Below are 17,336 nucleotides of genomic sequence, written 5' to 3'. Positions count from 1 at the left end.
GTAAGTTTCACTTTATAGGTCAGTTTAATGTTAGTTAACATGACTTATAAGGTTAAGTTAATGAAATTGAATTAAAGGCAATAACAAATATTTATTTAATGTGTAATGTATGCAATACATAAAGTGTCTCTGCATTAAAACTCTATAAATCAATCACAATAGATAGTTTCAGCATTGATATCACAATGTGATCATTCGCAATAGCCACATCGCAGGATTTACAATGTTGAGTCTGTATTATAATTGGTCATTTGCATGTACCTTTGAGGCCTGTGATTGTATAATGAGGCACAAGAAATTGTACCGTAAGAAACTTTAAAAATGAATCATTGCATTGAATTATTTATATTTTTATTATTCAATTACTGTATCTGAACACTGTTAGACACAGACAACGATAAAAGACTTTGTTTCAATAATAACATTGACTTTATTGTATTTATTAATGCTTGTAGATTGATTTTTAGATTTTGTGCAGATGCACTTTCCTACAGAATCATCCAAATTAGTCTAAAATTGTAAATTCTTTTATCTGGTGAAATTGTATTCACTCTTCAAGGCTGCAAAACTCTATAAATAATCACTTTTCATTATGTTTAAAGTCTGGATGCATGTCAAAATCAAAGAAAAGAGAACAAGACTAACATACCATCGCTGACATCATTTCCCCGTCCCTACAGGTATTGGTTTCGCCATCTGCATCATTGCACTGTACGTGTCCTTCTACTATAACACCATCATCGCCTGGGCTCTGTTCTACTTCTACTCCTCCTTCAGCAGCACTTTGCCCTGGACCAGCTGTGATAATGACTGGAACACCGAAAACTGCACCAACTACTTTGGCAAAGACAACGTGACCTGGACCAACTATTCACGTTCACCCGCCGAGGAGTTTTACACGTAAGTGCATGTAAGTGGCTGCACTGAATGGGGGCAAATATGGCAGATAAAGAAAGATGGAGGCAGGAAAAGAAAGAAATATGAGGTAAAGATTTGGTAATAAGAAATGACAAAGGGTAGAACAAAATTATATTAATACTGTAATGTGTTACAAATACGGATCTAAGGAAAGGTGAGTCAGCTCTGTAGTTTAGTTAAAGTAAAACATAATCACTGTCCTGCATTTTATGAAGATATATAGTAGTTTATATAATAACAATATACTGTATATAATCAGGCATATTTAGAACAAGACTTATTTAATGACATAATCTTACCAGACTTTATAAGGATCTCAGTGCAGCCCTTAAACACCAACTAAATACCATTTTTAATTCTGTATACTTGTATATCCTTCATTCAAACCACTGATCACTTAATTATTTTGTGTGTTTTAATAATATACAGTAGGTCAGACAATTCCAGAGCAGTATATCTGTTTAGCTGAATTTCACCAATAATTTAATATTTTATAAAGTAGAGCTGCATAATATATCGATTCAGCATCGATATCACAATGTGATCATTCACAATAGCCAGATTGCAGGATTTGCAATGTTGAGTCTGTATTATAATTGGTCATTTGCATGTGCATTTGAGGCCTGTATAATTATTTTAAAAGCATTCAGGCACAAGAAATTGTACCATGAGTAACTTTAAAATTGAATTATTTGTATTTTTTATTATTTAATTACTGTATCTGATTACTTTTAGACAGATAATGATAAAAGACTGTTTATTTCAATTTTAACATTGTCATTATGTAAATTCTTTCAAAATAAAGATATTCAAGTCATCTGGTGAAATTGTATTCATGATATGGCAATATATATATATATATATATATATATATATATATATATATATATATATATATATATATATATATATATATATATATATATATATATATATAAATATATATATATAGCAGAATAACAAAATATCGCAATGTTAGACTTTTTCCAATATCATGCACCCCTATTATAAAGTTATTTGAAACAATAACATAGATGCTATTTCTGTGATTTAAGGTTGCAATTATAATCTTATCAGATAAATGTAAATAAATCATAAAACTAAATCACTAATTAAACATTTCTATTTAGAAAAGAAGAACTGATTTTATATATTTTGGTATTGTGTAGTGTTAAAAAGTATTTTCACACTCTTTTATCTTGCAGTAGAAGTAAACTTTTCAATTCAATACTCTGTAAAACCCAACAGTCAAGTTTATTAAATGCAACAAGATTAGTTAACTAGTTTAGTTAAAGTAGTTAAGTTCAAAGAGTTTTGAACTCAGTGTTGAAGGTAAAAATGAGTTAATTAAATACCTCAGTACTTCAAGTTCACAGTACTCCTATAGATTAGTTTAACTCAAATGGTTTTTTGCAATCGGTTTCCTCGGTTTCAGTTTGAGTTGCCTCAACTTATTGGGTTTTAAAGTACTCAGTTGGTTTGAGTTCTCTTCATTTATCTGGTTTTACTGTGCTCAGATTGCCTCGTTTACTTAACTTTTTGTGTTTTACAGTGTATGCTTTATATATTTAAAGTAACTGTAAATTATGGACACCAAAATGAAAGATCTTGCACACACAAGCATGCACACACACACACGTATTTGTGATGCCACAAGTGATGTGATATTTCATCAGATAACTGCCCAAAACTTGTGAAATGTTTCTATATGCACCTCAAAACAGGAGGAATGTCCTGGCCGTGCATGAATCCTCTGGGCTTGGTAATGTGGGCTACATTCGCTGGCAGCTCATGCTCTGTCTCTTCCTCATCTTCACCATTGTCTACTTCAGCCTGTGGAAAGGAGTCAAGACTTCAGGAAAGGTCCAAAAATACTAAAGGAAACATGTTTCATTGCATTGTGAAAAAAGTCATTTAAGTGAACATTAAATAGTGCAAACCGATTGCCTTAGTTTCAAGTTTACTTCATTCAGCTGTGTAATCTTTTGGCCTTAATTTAGAATAAATTAAGGCTTGTTTACTAATATATTAAAACAAATTCTGTAAAATGTTTTTGTAAAACTGAAAAAAACTTAATTGTGCAGTTTGTTTGTAAAAAATGTAACAATAACTCAAATCATTATGATTCAATATTGGTTAGCAATAGCTTATGCTTATGTAACTATCGAGGACACTTTTTTATCACTTAGAGGATTATAATTCTGGATCATGAAGTACTATCATCTTATTGTTTTTTCAACCCATCCTCAACTTAACCATATGCTCTATTCTTCACCACAATGGTAACCCTACAATTTTCAACATGGAAACCTTTACAAATCGCAACATAGATCAACAATTGAGACTAATAAATGGTTTCCTGTGCAAAAACATGCATAATAACATTTAATTTCAACATATATCTTCCTTATATAGTCTAATGCAATGCATGCTGGGAAGATGCCAAAACAGTTTAATGCAATGAAATGTTTAGTTCATGTGACTCATTTTTATTAAGTATAATGAACTTTTATTAATATTTTAGCGATTAACTGTCTAGTATAACATGCCCCACAGGGACCTTGATGTCAAAGCAACATTAATAAACATGTCAAAAATGTAATGTTAATTGACCACCTTGATGTCAAAATGACGTCAAATTGACATCTAAACATTGGCATCGATGACTACAGATACAAGGACTGTCCTGTGATTGATTTTTGACAGGTTTTTGATGCCAATGTTTGATGTCAATTTGATGTTGTTTTGACATCTAGGTAATTTACATGCATTGTAGGTATACAAAATACAGTGTAAATTTAGAATGGAAACTTTCAGTGCTTTCCTTTCATTGTAATATACCATTGTTATTTTGGTGGTCAAAAGAGCATCAATGTGTGGATGTCAAAATGACGTCAAGGTTTTGACATCAAATCAATTACCATTTCTGACATGTTTAATGTCGTCAGTCACTACGTTAACATGGACATCAGTAATCTAAATATTTACCTCAATCTGAATAAGACAATAATATGATTAAGGTGTCCACATTAGTTGCTTTTCGGATGTTCCTTCCATGATTCCGTTTTACCGTTTTATTTTTGGCCGTTTCATTCTTTACTTTACTTTAACTGCAGTTCAGGACTTTCACTTTCATTCAGGAACAAGTCATGCATGCTCCCTGTCATAAACGAGAAGAGTGTTGTTTCTGGACAACAAAGAGTGCTGGAAGAGTTTTGTTTTAATGGAATTTGATACCGCACACTGAATGGGAAAAAACTCAGCATTTTGTGATGCTGGTTTCTGTGGTCCTTCACTGACTCGGTAGCTGCAGAGAATAATCTCAAACAGCTGTGTTTGTATGGACTTTCCAGTCACAAATTGCGGCGAAAATCCTACAAGGCGGTAATAGTTTGACTGCGGTGTTTACATCTCTGTACTACACATCAATAATGTTAGTTTGATTATGACTTCAGTCAGATTAAGGTAATCAAAAATTGATGTTTACATGGTAGACTCTTAATCAAAGTATTGTCTTAATCGTATTAAATTATTGGTCCATTTAAACATAGCCAATTTCAATTTGATGTCATTTTGACATCAAGGTCATTTACATGAATTGTAGGGATACAAAATCCAGTGTAAATTTGGAATTGAAGCTTTCAATACATATATAATACTTTTTGTGTTGTTATTTTGCTGGTCAAAAGAGCATCAATGTGTGGATGTTAAAAGAACAATAAGGTTTGACATCAAATCGATGAGCATTTCTGACATGTTTATTGCCGATAATGCAAGTTTGATATCGTTTTGACCGCTGAGTATGTCTAATCCTCATGTCTTTAGGTAGTATGGGTTACTGCCACCCTGCCATATGTTGTGCTGCTGATTTTGATGATCAGAGGTGCCACTTTGCCCGGAGCTTGGAAAGGAGTGGTTTTCTACCTCAATCCCAAATGGGAGAAACTGAAGGAGACCAGCGTAAGTGCTTTTCTCTCAACGCCTCTTTTCCCTTTGCGTCCAGCATTGATTTAGTTAAATTAGGTTATGCTGTTTCTTCACTCATCTTAATACCCTTTTAAATGTGCCGCTATAATGTTTTGATGGCACCATGCATGTATGTCCGATGGTGTTTTATTTCATGCCGTAATAAAAAGGACCCGAGGCGTTTAGACATGAAACGCATGCATCACCTGCAGCTGAACTGACTCGTATAGACTTTATAAAGGGCATATTTTTTCATAAACGCTTAGATAACTCGATCAAACAAATGAATATTTAAGTATATAAATGGTCAGTGGAGGCAATATGAAAACCGTGCGTCCGTATCTCTAGCTGTACAAGCTCAATACAGTTTGCTAGGTGATGCAGTGTTGAAGAGAACTGTGATGAGAAGCAAAAATAAAGCACTAGGAGCTAATGAGATGCGTAATTGGCTTAGAATTTATTTCCATCATGAAAGGCTCTCATACTCATTGACACACACACACGGTTCTCTTCACACTAATCTTCAGATGTGAGCAAGCACCTACTATTGCCTGTATTCTGTCTCTGCTGTCACTATTCCTTATGCATTTAAAACTGAAATTGAAATGAATTTTCAACACGTTATGTGTAAGATAACGTCTTTGTGATTTTGTATGAATTTTGTATCACATTTGTAGAGTACAGTGCATCTGGAAAGTATTCATAGGGCTTCACTTTTTTCACATTTTTTATGTTACAGCCTTATTCCAAAATGGATTAAATTAATTTATTTCCTCAAAATTCTACACACAATACCCCATAATGACAATGTGAAAAATATTTTTTAAAATTGTTGCAAATTTATTAAAAATAAAAAACCTGAAAAATCACATTTACATAAGTATTCACAGTCTTTGCCGTGAAACTCTAAATTGAGCTCAGGTACATTCTGTTTCCACTGATCATTCTTGAGATGTTTCAGCAGCTTAATTGGAGTTCACTTGTGGTAAATTCACTTGATTGGACATGATTTGAAAAGGCATACACCTGTCTACATAAGGTCCCAGGGTTGACAGTACATGTCAACATGACAGGATTGTCTCGAGGCACAAGGCTGGGGAAGGTTACAGAAAATTTTCTGAAACCCTGCTCTGAAAGTTCCAATGAGCACAGCGGCCTCCATCATCCATAAGTGAAAGATGTTTGGAACCACCAGGACTCTTCCAGGAGCTGGCCGGCCATCTAAGTTGAGTGATCGTGGAAGAAGGGCCTTAGTCCGGGAGGTGATCAATAACTCGATGGTCACTCTGTCTGAGCTCCAGCGTTCTTCTGTGGAGAGAGGAGAACCTTACAGAAGAACAATCGTCTGTGCAGCAATCCACCAGTCAGGTTTGTATGGTAGAGTGGCCAGACGGAAGCCACTCCCCGACTGGAATTTGGCAAAAGCCACCTGAAGAACTCTCAGACCATAAGAAACAAAATTCTCTGGTCTGATGAGACTAAAATTGAACTCTTTGGAGTGAATGCCAGGCATTACGTTAGAAGAAAACCAGGCACCGCTCATCACCAGGCTAATACCATCCCTACAGAGAAGCATGGTGGTGGCAGCATCATGCTGTTGGGATGTTTTTCAGCAGCAGGAACTGGAAGACAGGTCAGGATAGAGGAAAGATGAATGCAGCAATGTATAGAGACATTCTGAATGAAAATCAGCTTCAGATTGCTTTTGACCTCTGACTGGGGCAACTGTTCATCTTTAGGCAGGACAATGACTCAAAGCACACTGCCAAAATCTCAATGGAGTGGCTTCAACTCTGTGAATGTCCTTGAGTGGCCCAGCCAGAGCCCAGAGCTAAATCCTATTGAACGTCTCTGGAGAGATCTGAAAATGGCTGTACAACGTCTCTTCCCATCCAACCTGATTGAGCTTGAGAGGTATTGCAAAGAGGAATGGGCAAAAATCCCAAAGACAGGTGTGCCAAGCTTGTGGCATCATATTCAAAAAGATTTGAGGCTGTAATTGCTGCCAAAGGTGCATCAACAAAGTATTGAGCAAATGCTGTGAATACTTACTGTGTGCACATGTGATTTTTCAGGTTTTTTTATTTTGAATACATTTGCAACAATTTCAAATAATCTTTTTTCACATTGTCATTATGGGGTATTGTGTGTAGAATTTTGAGGAAATAAATTAATTTAATCCATTTTAAAATAAGGCTGTAACATAAAAAGTGTGGAAAAAGTGAAGCGCTATGAATACTTTCCGGATGCACTGTATAAACTGTTTTGCAGGTATGGGTAGATGCAGCTGCGCAGATCTTCTTTTCTCTTGGTCCTGGTTTTGGGGTCCTGCTTGCCCTGTCCAGCTACAATCCCTTCACTAATAACTGTTACAGGTACACAATGAGCACTTTCATTATGTTGATCCATTCCACAGGTGTCAAACCCAGTTTCTGGAGGGCTGCAGCTCTGCACAGTTTAGTTCCAACCCTAATTAAACACACCTGATCAAACTAATTGACTGCTTTAGGCTTGTTTGATACCTACAGATAGATGTGTTAAAGCAGGGCTGGAACGAAACTCTGTAGAGCTGTGTTCAGGAACAAAGTTTGAAAACCTCTGATCTATTGGTATTTTCAACAACACCATTTGCAGTGACTTCTTTGAGGTTGTTTATATTAATATATTGTTAGTTAGTTAGTTCACTTTTTTTGTCCCCGTAAAAAAATTTCCTTTGCAGAATACACTCACAGAGACTTCTGACATTTCACATTTGGCATATATATAATTAAATCATTTAAAAACATGGTATCCCACTCTAAATAAATATCTAGTTCACTAGCCATCAACTGCTACTGAGGGATGAGGAATTTAAAAACTTAATTGCTTGAGGTATAAATGATCAAGATCCTGGCCTCAATTAAGCCATAGCATTACTAAATTTCAACCAAAATTCGACCAAATGAACCAGAACTGGCCCTATTCTGGGCCACAGTTTGCTTTTATTTTGGCCCAGATCCGGCCCACATATGTTTTAAGATAACTGGGCCACATTTGTCATATTTTCTCTGGGTCACTTTAGATTGACAGCCACATTAGCTAGAGCTTATTGTGCCGAATATTTGCCAAAAGTGGGACACATTTGTCGTAACATAACTGGGCCACATTTGTCGTATCACATCTGGGCCACTTTAGGCTCACAGCTAAATTAGCCAGAGCTTACTGTACCAAATATTTGCCAAAAGTGGCCTATATATGTTTTATAATAACTGGCCCACATTTGCACCTATATGTGAGCCACTTTGGGTTTAGACCTAGATTTCCTTAAATTTCCCACATTTGTCCTTTGTCATTTGAGCCAAATATACCATTTTCCAAATGGGCCACATTAGGTTCACATTCATATTATATTTTCCCATAAGTGCCAAATATTTGCCTTAAACGGCCCATATATGAATCGGAATCTTTGGCCCCCTTTTGCCATTGTACAGGTGGGCCACTACAGGCTCATGTTCATCTTGTCTGGGCTGAAAGAAGACCACCAGTGCTGCATATCTGCCTAAAATGGCCTACATTTGTATGCTATCTGAGTCCTTTCGAAATTAGTTTGTGAAACTTCACTAATCAAACTAACTAAAAAAAAAACAACAACGGTTAACTAAAGTAAAAGTTAAACTAAAAAGTTAAACATTATATAACTACAAAAAATTGTTGAAAGCTCAAGTTGAAAACTATTAAAATGAGTTCAAGTAACATAAAAACATTTGTTGTTATGACTTATTGTCACATCATTTTTAGAGTGCATCTTTAATGGCCTGAGGGTGAATAAAAATAACAGTAAATTGACATTTTTGGCTGAACTATCCTTTTAAAATTACAAATGCCTCAAATATCAATTTTGAACAATGTAATGCTTCCTTTGCTGAATGAAAGTACTACAATCTTTCTGATAAACTGAACAACAACAGTTCAAACTGAGGTGCATCACTAACAAAACAGGCCTGCCAATTCATGCCAATGTAATTCCCACTTATTCTCAATTCAGATTCTATCTATAGCACGGCCATTTATTCACATTCAGCTCTGTGTCTGCTAACCGAGAAGAAAAGGCATCAAAACGAACCGTACTCTGATGTATCATGTGATGAACCCAAAACAAATGCGCTGACCCTTGGATAAATGATATTAAAACAAGATTAGAACTGAGAATTGTGGCCAGTAGGAAGAGATGAATGAACAGGATATTTGAGTGAGGAGAAATTGAATTGCACTACTGTGAGACCGCAAGAAGGCATGGTGGTAATCTAAAGAGAAACAAACATATGTCAAATCCTCGTTGTTAAATATGGTGTTCCAGATATTACCTGCTATAATACATATGAAAAACAGTATGTAAACCAAGTAGTGCTTTTTATTGAAATTTTGAAGCAATTATTAGACTCTTTACTATCTTATGAGACCACAGGAAAGGATTTATCAATGTTAGTGAAGCGATGCAACTAATGCAGGTGGGTCATGAGATAATGACCTCATAGAACGTCCTAAATCCATTCATACTACTCGCATTCAAAGTTTATACACTGCAAAAAAAGTTGACTCAACTAAAAATTGTAAGGCAGCTTGCTGCAGAGCTTTTTTTTTTTTGACTCAACTTAAATTGACTCAACTAAAGTACTTGGGTTAAAGGTTTTGAGTCAACAAAAAAACTGCAGCAAGTTGACTTAGAATTTTAAGTTGAGTCAACTTTTTTATAACGTAGATTAAACCATAATTTTCTAATAGTAAGCTCCAACTCAAATGTAATACTCATTGAGTAATCTTTTGCTCAACAACCCAGCAGGCACAGGACGTCAACATTCAACCTAAAGTTAACCAAATATCAACGTCTAATGATGTTACAGCTTGACGTTGTGTGAACGTTACCACTATGACATCTATCAGACATTGGATTTTGGTTGATATACCTGTGAAACAAACATTAGTATTTGACGTCAATATGATGTTGGTTTAGGATGTTGGATTGGTCACTTCCCAACACAACCAAATATCCATCATTTGATGTCATTATTGGGCAAAAATAATATAGAATTTTGGTCCCTTGATGTCAGTTACTACCTAAATCTAACCTGATATTAACATCTATTGAAATTGTGTGCCTGCTGGCAAGCAATCAATCAGACAATCCACACAACTGCATAGTAACTCCCTGACTACCAATCAGGGTGATTTGTAAATTATAATCAAGTATGTTTTAAAATTCAGGTCTTACATGGCTTTTTATTTGTGCTTTGGTACAGAGATGCTATCGTGACCAGTCTGGTGAACTGCTTGACAAGTTTTGTGTCAGGATTTGTAATTTTTACCGTTCTGGGATATATGGCCGAACAGAGAAATGTCAACGTTGAAGATGTGGCCAGGGATAAAGGTGAGTTTTCCTGTTTGCTTTTAATAACAGTTAATTTACGGTGGGATATATTTTAAGTGCGCTGGATTCTCATAACTAAATATATGTATTGACTGATGCCTTTTTTGAGAAAATCTGACACCAAAAATAAAGCAACTCACCTTTTTACATTTTACTTCTTTTGACCTTCTTCACCTCGTCTAGGACCAAGTCTGCTCTTTATCACATACCCAGAAGCCATTGCAAACATGGTTGGGTCAACATTTTTTGCCATCATCTTCTTTGTGATGATGATCACTCTTGGACTGGACAGCACTGTATGTATACACCTATATTTGTAATGCACACAAACAAACATATTTCTTAATGTTATTAGTAGAAATTAAAATAAATCTAATTTGAAAAAAATTAGAAATTAATATTTAAGACCATCTTTGCCATACATAAGATTAAAAAAACAACTCAATTTTTACATTGACTTCACTGCTGACGTAAACCAAACCTAACTTTAGTGTCTGAAATTATCAGCTATACTGTATGTCCTTTTTTCTAAATAAAAGATATTGTTACAATTAGAATGTCGTTCAGTATAACAACAGTTTATATAATCTTGCCATGCAATTTTTGAGCAAATAATTTCTTATGGCAATAAAAGACTCACATCACAGTTCAGCTTCAAAAATACTCATTACTTGTCATTTTATTTTGATGTTTTAAATTTTATTTAATATAATTTATTTAATTAGGCTTTACCTATCTGTCATCAAGGCTTTTTTTTAACTGATTTTAAATATAATAAAATTTCTTACATTTATACTTTTATTTTATACACAATATATTAGACTTTTTTTAAACAGATATGCATTTAAAAAATACTGCTTTTTTTGCTTGTTTAAACTACGTATTTAAAATGAGCTGAAACAACACAATTCTTGAGATTTTATTAGGACAGCTTCATTTTTTAATGTTCAATCCACATAATTATGTTAAAAGTGTTAACTTAATCAATTTGTGTTGGGGCAACATGAATGAATTATGTGGAACCCTGCATTTTTACAGTGTGGTCAGACAAATAATTTAGTTTCATTCATTAATTCTCCTTGGGCTTAGTCCCTTATAAATCAGGGGCTGCCACAGCGGAACGAACCGCTAACTATTCCGACATACGTTTTTACGTAGCGGATGCCCTTCCAGCCACAACCCAGTACTGGCAAACACCCATACACTTTCACATTCACACATACAATACAACCTATAGTGCATGTCTTTGGACTGTGGGGGAAACTGGAGCACCCAGAGGAAACCCATGCCAACACGGGGAGAACATTTAAACTCCACACAAAAACGCCAACTGACTCAGCAGGGACTCGAACCAGGGACTCGAACCTCTGACTTCTTGCTGTGAGACAACAGTTCTAACCACTAAGCCACCGTGTTACCTGTTTAGTTTTATTTTTACTAAAATATAGGTGTTACTGAAAGATGATGGAACATTATTTCACACATACTTTGACATTTAATTTCACAAACCTTATTTAAAACAGTAATTAGACCTTTACCTGCATTTAAATGTTCTTTTTATGCATATAAAATCACTTTTGTAATTTTTTTTGATTAAATCAACTTGATGTTATTCTCTTTTTTTGTAACTGTATGTGCTTTCAGTTTGGTGGGTTGGAAGCTATAATCACAGCTGTAATGGACGAGTATCCAGATGTCCTTTCTCATCGGAGAGAGCTGTTTGTTCTGGGACTCGTAGTTGTTTGCTTTCTGGGCTCTCTTAGCACCCTTACTAAAGTGAGTCTCAGTGAATTTCTGGATCTCTGTTTGTTTACATTTGATGAGGTTTAAAATGATGGCATAAAAGAAATATTTTTAGCATATCAAAACAAAATGTAAATAAAAAAGTATACAGCATTAAAATAGTTGACCTATCTTTCAACATAATGTGCTAAAATTAATATTGATAAAACTGCTTGTGCACTTTTTCTGTAATTCTTCAGGGTGGTGCATATGTGGTAAAGTTACTTGAAGAATTTGGAGTTGGCTCTTCTATTATAGCTATAGTGTTTCTGGAAGCAACAGCAGTCTCCTGGTTTTATGGTAAGATTTTTTTCACTTAACTATATATACATATATATATATATATATATATATATATATATATATATATATATATATATATATATATATATATATACACACACACACACACACACACACACACACACACACACACACATAAACACATATATATATATATATATATATATATATATATATATATATATATATATATATATATATATATATATATATATATATATATATATATATATATATATATTCAAATGCCTTAAATTTAGATTTTGTTGTTAATTTCTTATTCAACGAGCACCAGCACATAAATTACCCCAGCACTTTTTATTTAATTTTGGATTAAAATGTTATTGGAACAACAAACTCATTCATTTTCTTTCCTGCAGGTATTAACAGATTCAGCAACGACATCAAGTCGATGTTGGGCTACACTCCAGGACTCTTCTGGAAAGTGTGTTGGGTTGCCATCAGTCCAGCTTTTCTTGCTGTGAGTTTAAACTGATGCACACTCAAGACCATGTGCAAAGTTTGTGAAATGTTAAAGTCATCTTTCATCCTCACAGCCCTATCCAAGCTCCCACAACTTCCTTTCCACCCTTATTACCTTTATAATCTCATTCCCTCACCTGTCCACACGGTCACAATTCACAATCTGCAAATGTCAAAGCGCATGCACTCCTATAGCCTCATATTCCTCTGATAACTCCACATACATTACAGCTAATCTCAACAGGCCCTCGCTGGCACACACGGCTGACATTTCCACAATCATTTTTTCATAATTTTCCTGTTTTATTATTTTTTTCATTCTTTAAACATATGATAAACGGCTGCCTGTCGCATCTCCAGAGACGGTGTTGGAGATATTATTTGAAATGCTGGAGAGAAGACATTTGTCATTGTTGCTTTAAGACACAAAGGCCATCGCTCGACAATTTCATGGTCTCCACAGAGAGCATAGGGATGTCTGAGGTCTAGAGGATAATATAAACCTTTGAATATAAATTAATCCGATCAGAGCCTTGCTCTAAGGACATCCACAAATATATCAATCCAACCAAACTCACCGAGTCGACATGAAATGGAAGTTGCGACAGTCTTTTCTTCACATTTGTGAATTGCTGCATATCTGAGTAAAATGGTTTCTTGAATGAGAACAATTGTAGAGTAGGACTTCATTTTATCCAAAGGCAATTGGTCTTGAGACAAGAAAACCTGAAATAACTGACATTAACTCACAGCAATTTGTAACTTTTCATATGAATTTGTACGATCTCATCTGTACATCTTAGTATGATTAGCTTGTCCCCAATGACGGTAAGGAAATAGAACAAATTCTTAGGAGTTAGCCACTTATCTGACAATATGTAAAATAGTTACATTTCCTCATGAGATCAGGCTGGAAATAACATTCACTATGGTTCCAACCAAAACTGTAAATTAACTTGTATTTTTTTTAAAGCATTTTATTGCCTAAATAATTAACGACTAAAGCACTATTTCCATTCCAATTTCTGAAGAATCTACAGTAACTTACAATAAATCAATTACAGAAAAAATACTATATTTACATTCACAGTTGCGGTATATGTATTTACAGAATACCTTTACTGCAAAATATTCTATAGCTTTCACAATGAAACTTTAAAATACTAAAGAAACATACTGCATAACTGTCCTAAAGTAAAATAGAGTTAGAAAAATAATAGAATAGAAAAATGATGGATGGAAACTTCAAAAGGTTAATTGAGTGATCTGATAAAGATACTACGGCAGAAACAAGAACTACACAATATATCATTTCAGCATCGATTCCGCAACATGCGCATCCGCAATAGTCACATTGCAAAGGCATGCAATGTTGAGTTATTAAATTATTATACCCAGCATGCTCACAACTTCATAAGACGTTAATATTAGGTTAGAATTAGGTTGTGATGTCGGGTGACGGTGTTGGAAAGTGACCAAAATGCAACGTCAAGCCAAAATCTTAAGCCAACATCATATTGAAGTCAAATACTGACATTTATTCAACCAAAATCCAACATCTGATAGATGTCATAGTGGTTACGTCTACACAACGTCAAGCTGTAACATTAGATGTGGATATTTTTTTTTATGTTGAGTTGGATAGTAAGCAAAATTGTCTTTTTCAAAATCGTGTTTTTTTACTTAGACTTTTTGTCTTGTTTCTAGTCCAAATATCTAGTTTTCAAAGCAATAACAAGACTATTCCACTTACCAAATAAGAGATACATTTGCTTGTTTTAAGGAAAAACTCGTTTTTTTTTCTGACAGTAAAAACAAAAGTCTTTTTTTACTTGCTCTAAGATTTGTTTTTATATTTGGACCGAGACAAAACAAAGTAAGATTTGAAAACTTTTAAACAAATCATCAGATGTCATTGTATTTACAACATACCATGAAGGAGCATTAGTCATTTCCACTAGATAACATGATCTGATTTGTAAAGTCACATGTTTTTTATTTATTTGTTGCTGCCAAACTAGGACTTTTGTAGATTTGATAAATGTTTCCAGATTATTCGCATGTCTTCTCAAAAAAATATCTGCTTCAATTGAACAAATATCTTTTTCCATAGCCATATTAAGTAATATTATAATATACACAGTATTTACCTGTAATATAAACTGTATTTTACTGTTATGTGGGTTGTTACTGTATTTTAAAGTTGCATTGTGAAAGGTACTGTATATATTATGGTACATATACTGTAAATACATATAAAGCAAGATAAATGGTGTCATAAATCCAAATGTATTTGCTGTAATTGATTTACAGTAAGTTACTGTATATTCTACAAGAGATTGTTAACAGTGTACTGTACACTGTCAAAAATAACCGTTAATTAACAGTTTACCTATTTTGTAATTCACAAGTGTTTTCCATTTATTTATGATTGCGAATTGCATTATGGATGTTGATCTATGCGCTGTCGACTTTTAATGTAGAAAATTTAACTCAACAGTTTAATAAAGAAACTTGCAGTAGTTTGAAATAATATAATGTATAGGCAATTATACAGTGAAAAAAGCCTGTAAAATAACAGAACATGTACTGGCTGGTTTTTACAAGGTTGTACCGTGATACACAACACCAATCCAGACAATATATCACTTTAAACTATTAAAGCTGATAATAAAACTTACATTTTCTAACTTTTCAAAACTAAAAGTTGTTGGAAGAAACATCAAAGTCCCATAATGCAATTCAAAACCATAAATAAATGGGAAAAAATAATAAAAAAAACATGAATCACTAAATTTGGAAACCTGCTAATTTACGAATATTTTTGACAGTGCATACAAAGTGGATGGAAACTTCACTAGTGTGTAACTCATTTTCATATTGCTACTTTTAGTCATTAAATTATTTCTCCCCTTATTATTTTCTCCAGTACATAATTATCAGCTCACTGTTGAACCCTCAAACCCTGACGCTATTCGACTACGAGTTCCCCGACTGGAGTATCACGGTCGGCTACATCATCGGAGCTTCCTCCTTCATATGGATCCCAATTTACATGGTTTACAAGCTTGTTTGGACTCCAGGCTCTCTTAAACAGGTGAGAGATGCATGTAAGGGATTAGTTTAATAAATCAACACTTACTTAACAATTCCTACTTAGAAAAACATCCGAATAGATCTCAAAGATAGCTTGCTTTCAATGTGATTTCAGCGGCTTGCTGTGTGTCTGCGACCTGAGAGAACACTGCCAGACATCCACACCGACGGCATAAGTTTAAGTCCAGTACCTTAAACTACAAACACAAAAAATAAAAGGCCATATTTTGAGTTCCACAGGAAACTAAACATTTATTATAAGGATAAACTTTTGCATAGTTTCAGGGATTTGTTCAGCTGAAATTAAAATTATCTATTTGGAATTGATATATGGTTAGATTTAATTTGAAATACAATGTTTTATGTATGTAAATGATGGTCCCTAATTTAACATACTGTGCAATTTACAAATGGTAAATATTTTTTTCATTAATTTAAATGGGGTATCTCATCTAAACATGAACATTTTAAACGCAATCTCATGGCAGTTTGTAACTATTTGATTTAGTGTCTTATTCGTATGATCTCATTCGTATGATCTCATTCGTACATTTTAATACAATTTGATCATTCTCCAATGAGGGGTAGGGTTAGGGGTGGGCTTTTAGAGCAAGCATTCTTTTAAAAATTTAACATTTTCGTATGAACAAAAATGTATGAAATAATATGAATTAGCCACTTTTTTGACAATTTGTAAAATATTTACATTTACAGATCGGGCTAAAATTTGCTGTTTATTTACTCAGGCCAACTTAGAAATCCATGATTTATTTTTCATTATAATATAATCAAAGTTTTTTTTTTTCTTTTGAGGAGAATCCGTAGTCCTTGATGATTCTTAAAAGGCAAGTCAATAGCCATGTTTCCATCCAAAAATGCAAATTAATGTAAATCGCAAAACTGGATTATCGTATAAGAGACGTGTGAATAAAGCAGCATTTCCAACAAGTCAAAGCGAACAAAATCGTCACTTGCAATATTAACAGTAAAAACTGAATTTGCTGCGGTAGGAGAAGCTGCGTGTATCTTTTCTTCATTTAATAAATGACCTGCGCCTCAGAAGGCAATCCTGACATGCAGTGTCCTACGCGCGGTGGCGTTTGAAGGCGTGAGACGCAGAGCACAGAGTTTTTGATTACAAAGGTTATTAATAATATAATAACACTAATACTGAAACGGTTGAGATGTTTAAGAATGACCAAAATAAGATTTCAGATGGTTTACAATGCTCAAACTGCTGGTTTGTCCATTCACACATTTTTCATCATCACATAATCTCTTGTAACAAAATCCAATTTAATGCAACTTTAATGCACATACTGGAATTTGTTCGGTAAAAGTGTTTCCATTAAGTTTATGCGCATCTTTTCTTACCGAATAAAAA

At 34.1% G+C, this 17,336-nt stretch overlaps 1 protein-coding gene across 3 annotated transcripts in view; it reads left to right on the top strand.

Annotated features, from left to right (window-relative positions):
* The window catches only part of slc6a4b (solute carrier family 6 member 4b), a 39,568-nt gene extending 22,232 nt beyond the window's left edge, over window positions 1-17,336 (top strand). For 2 of the 3 annotated variants that reach the window (XM_087252827.1, XM_087252826.1), the window contains 11 exons: window positions 681-900; window positions 2,643-2,781; window positions 4,744-4,878; window positions 7,156-7,259; window positions 10,161-10,288; window positions 10,472-10,584; window positions 11,933-12,064; window positions 12,271-12,370; window positions 12,754-12,854; window positions 15,786-15,953; window positions 16,068-17,336. In XM_087252827.1, coding sequence (XP_087108953.1) covers window positions 681-900; window positions 2,643-2,781; window positions 4,744-4,878; window positions 7,156-7,259; window positions 10,161-10,288; window positions 10,472-10,584; window positions 11,933-12,064; window positions 12,271-12,370; window positions 12,754-12,854; window positions 15,786-15,953; window positions 16,068-16,148 — 1,421 coding nt within the window. In that variant the 3' untranslated portion in view covers window positions 16,149-17,336. 3 annotated transcript variants of the gene reach the window in all.

This window comes from Danio rerio, chromosome 5, assembly GCF_052040795.2.
Source record: "Danio rerio strain M-AB ecotype USA chromosome 5, GRCz13ab, whole genome shotgun sequence".
In the NCBI taxonomy this organism is placed as follows: Eukaryota; Metazoa; Chordata; class Actinopteri; order Cypriniformes; family Danionidae; genus Danio; species Danio rerio.
Note: the sequence above shows the minus strand (reverse complement) of the source record. Positions and strands in the feature narration are given on the sequence as shown.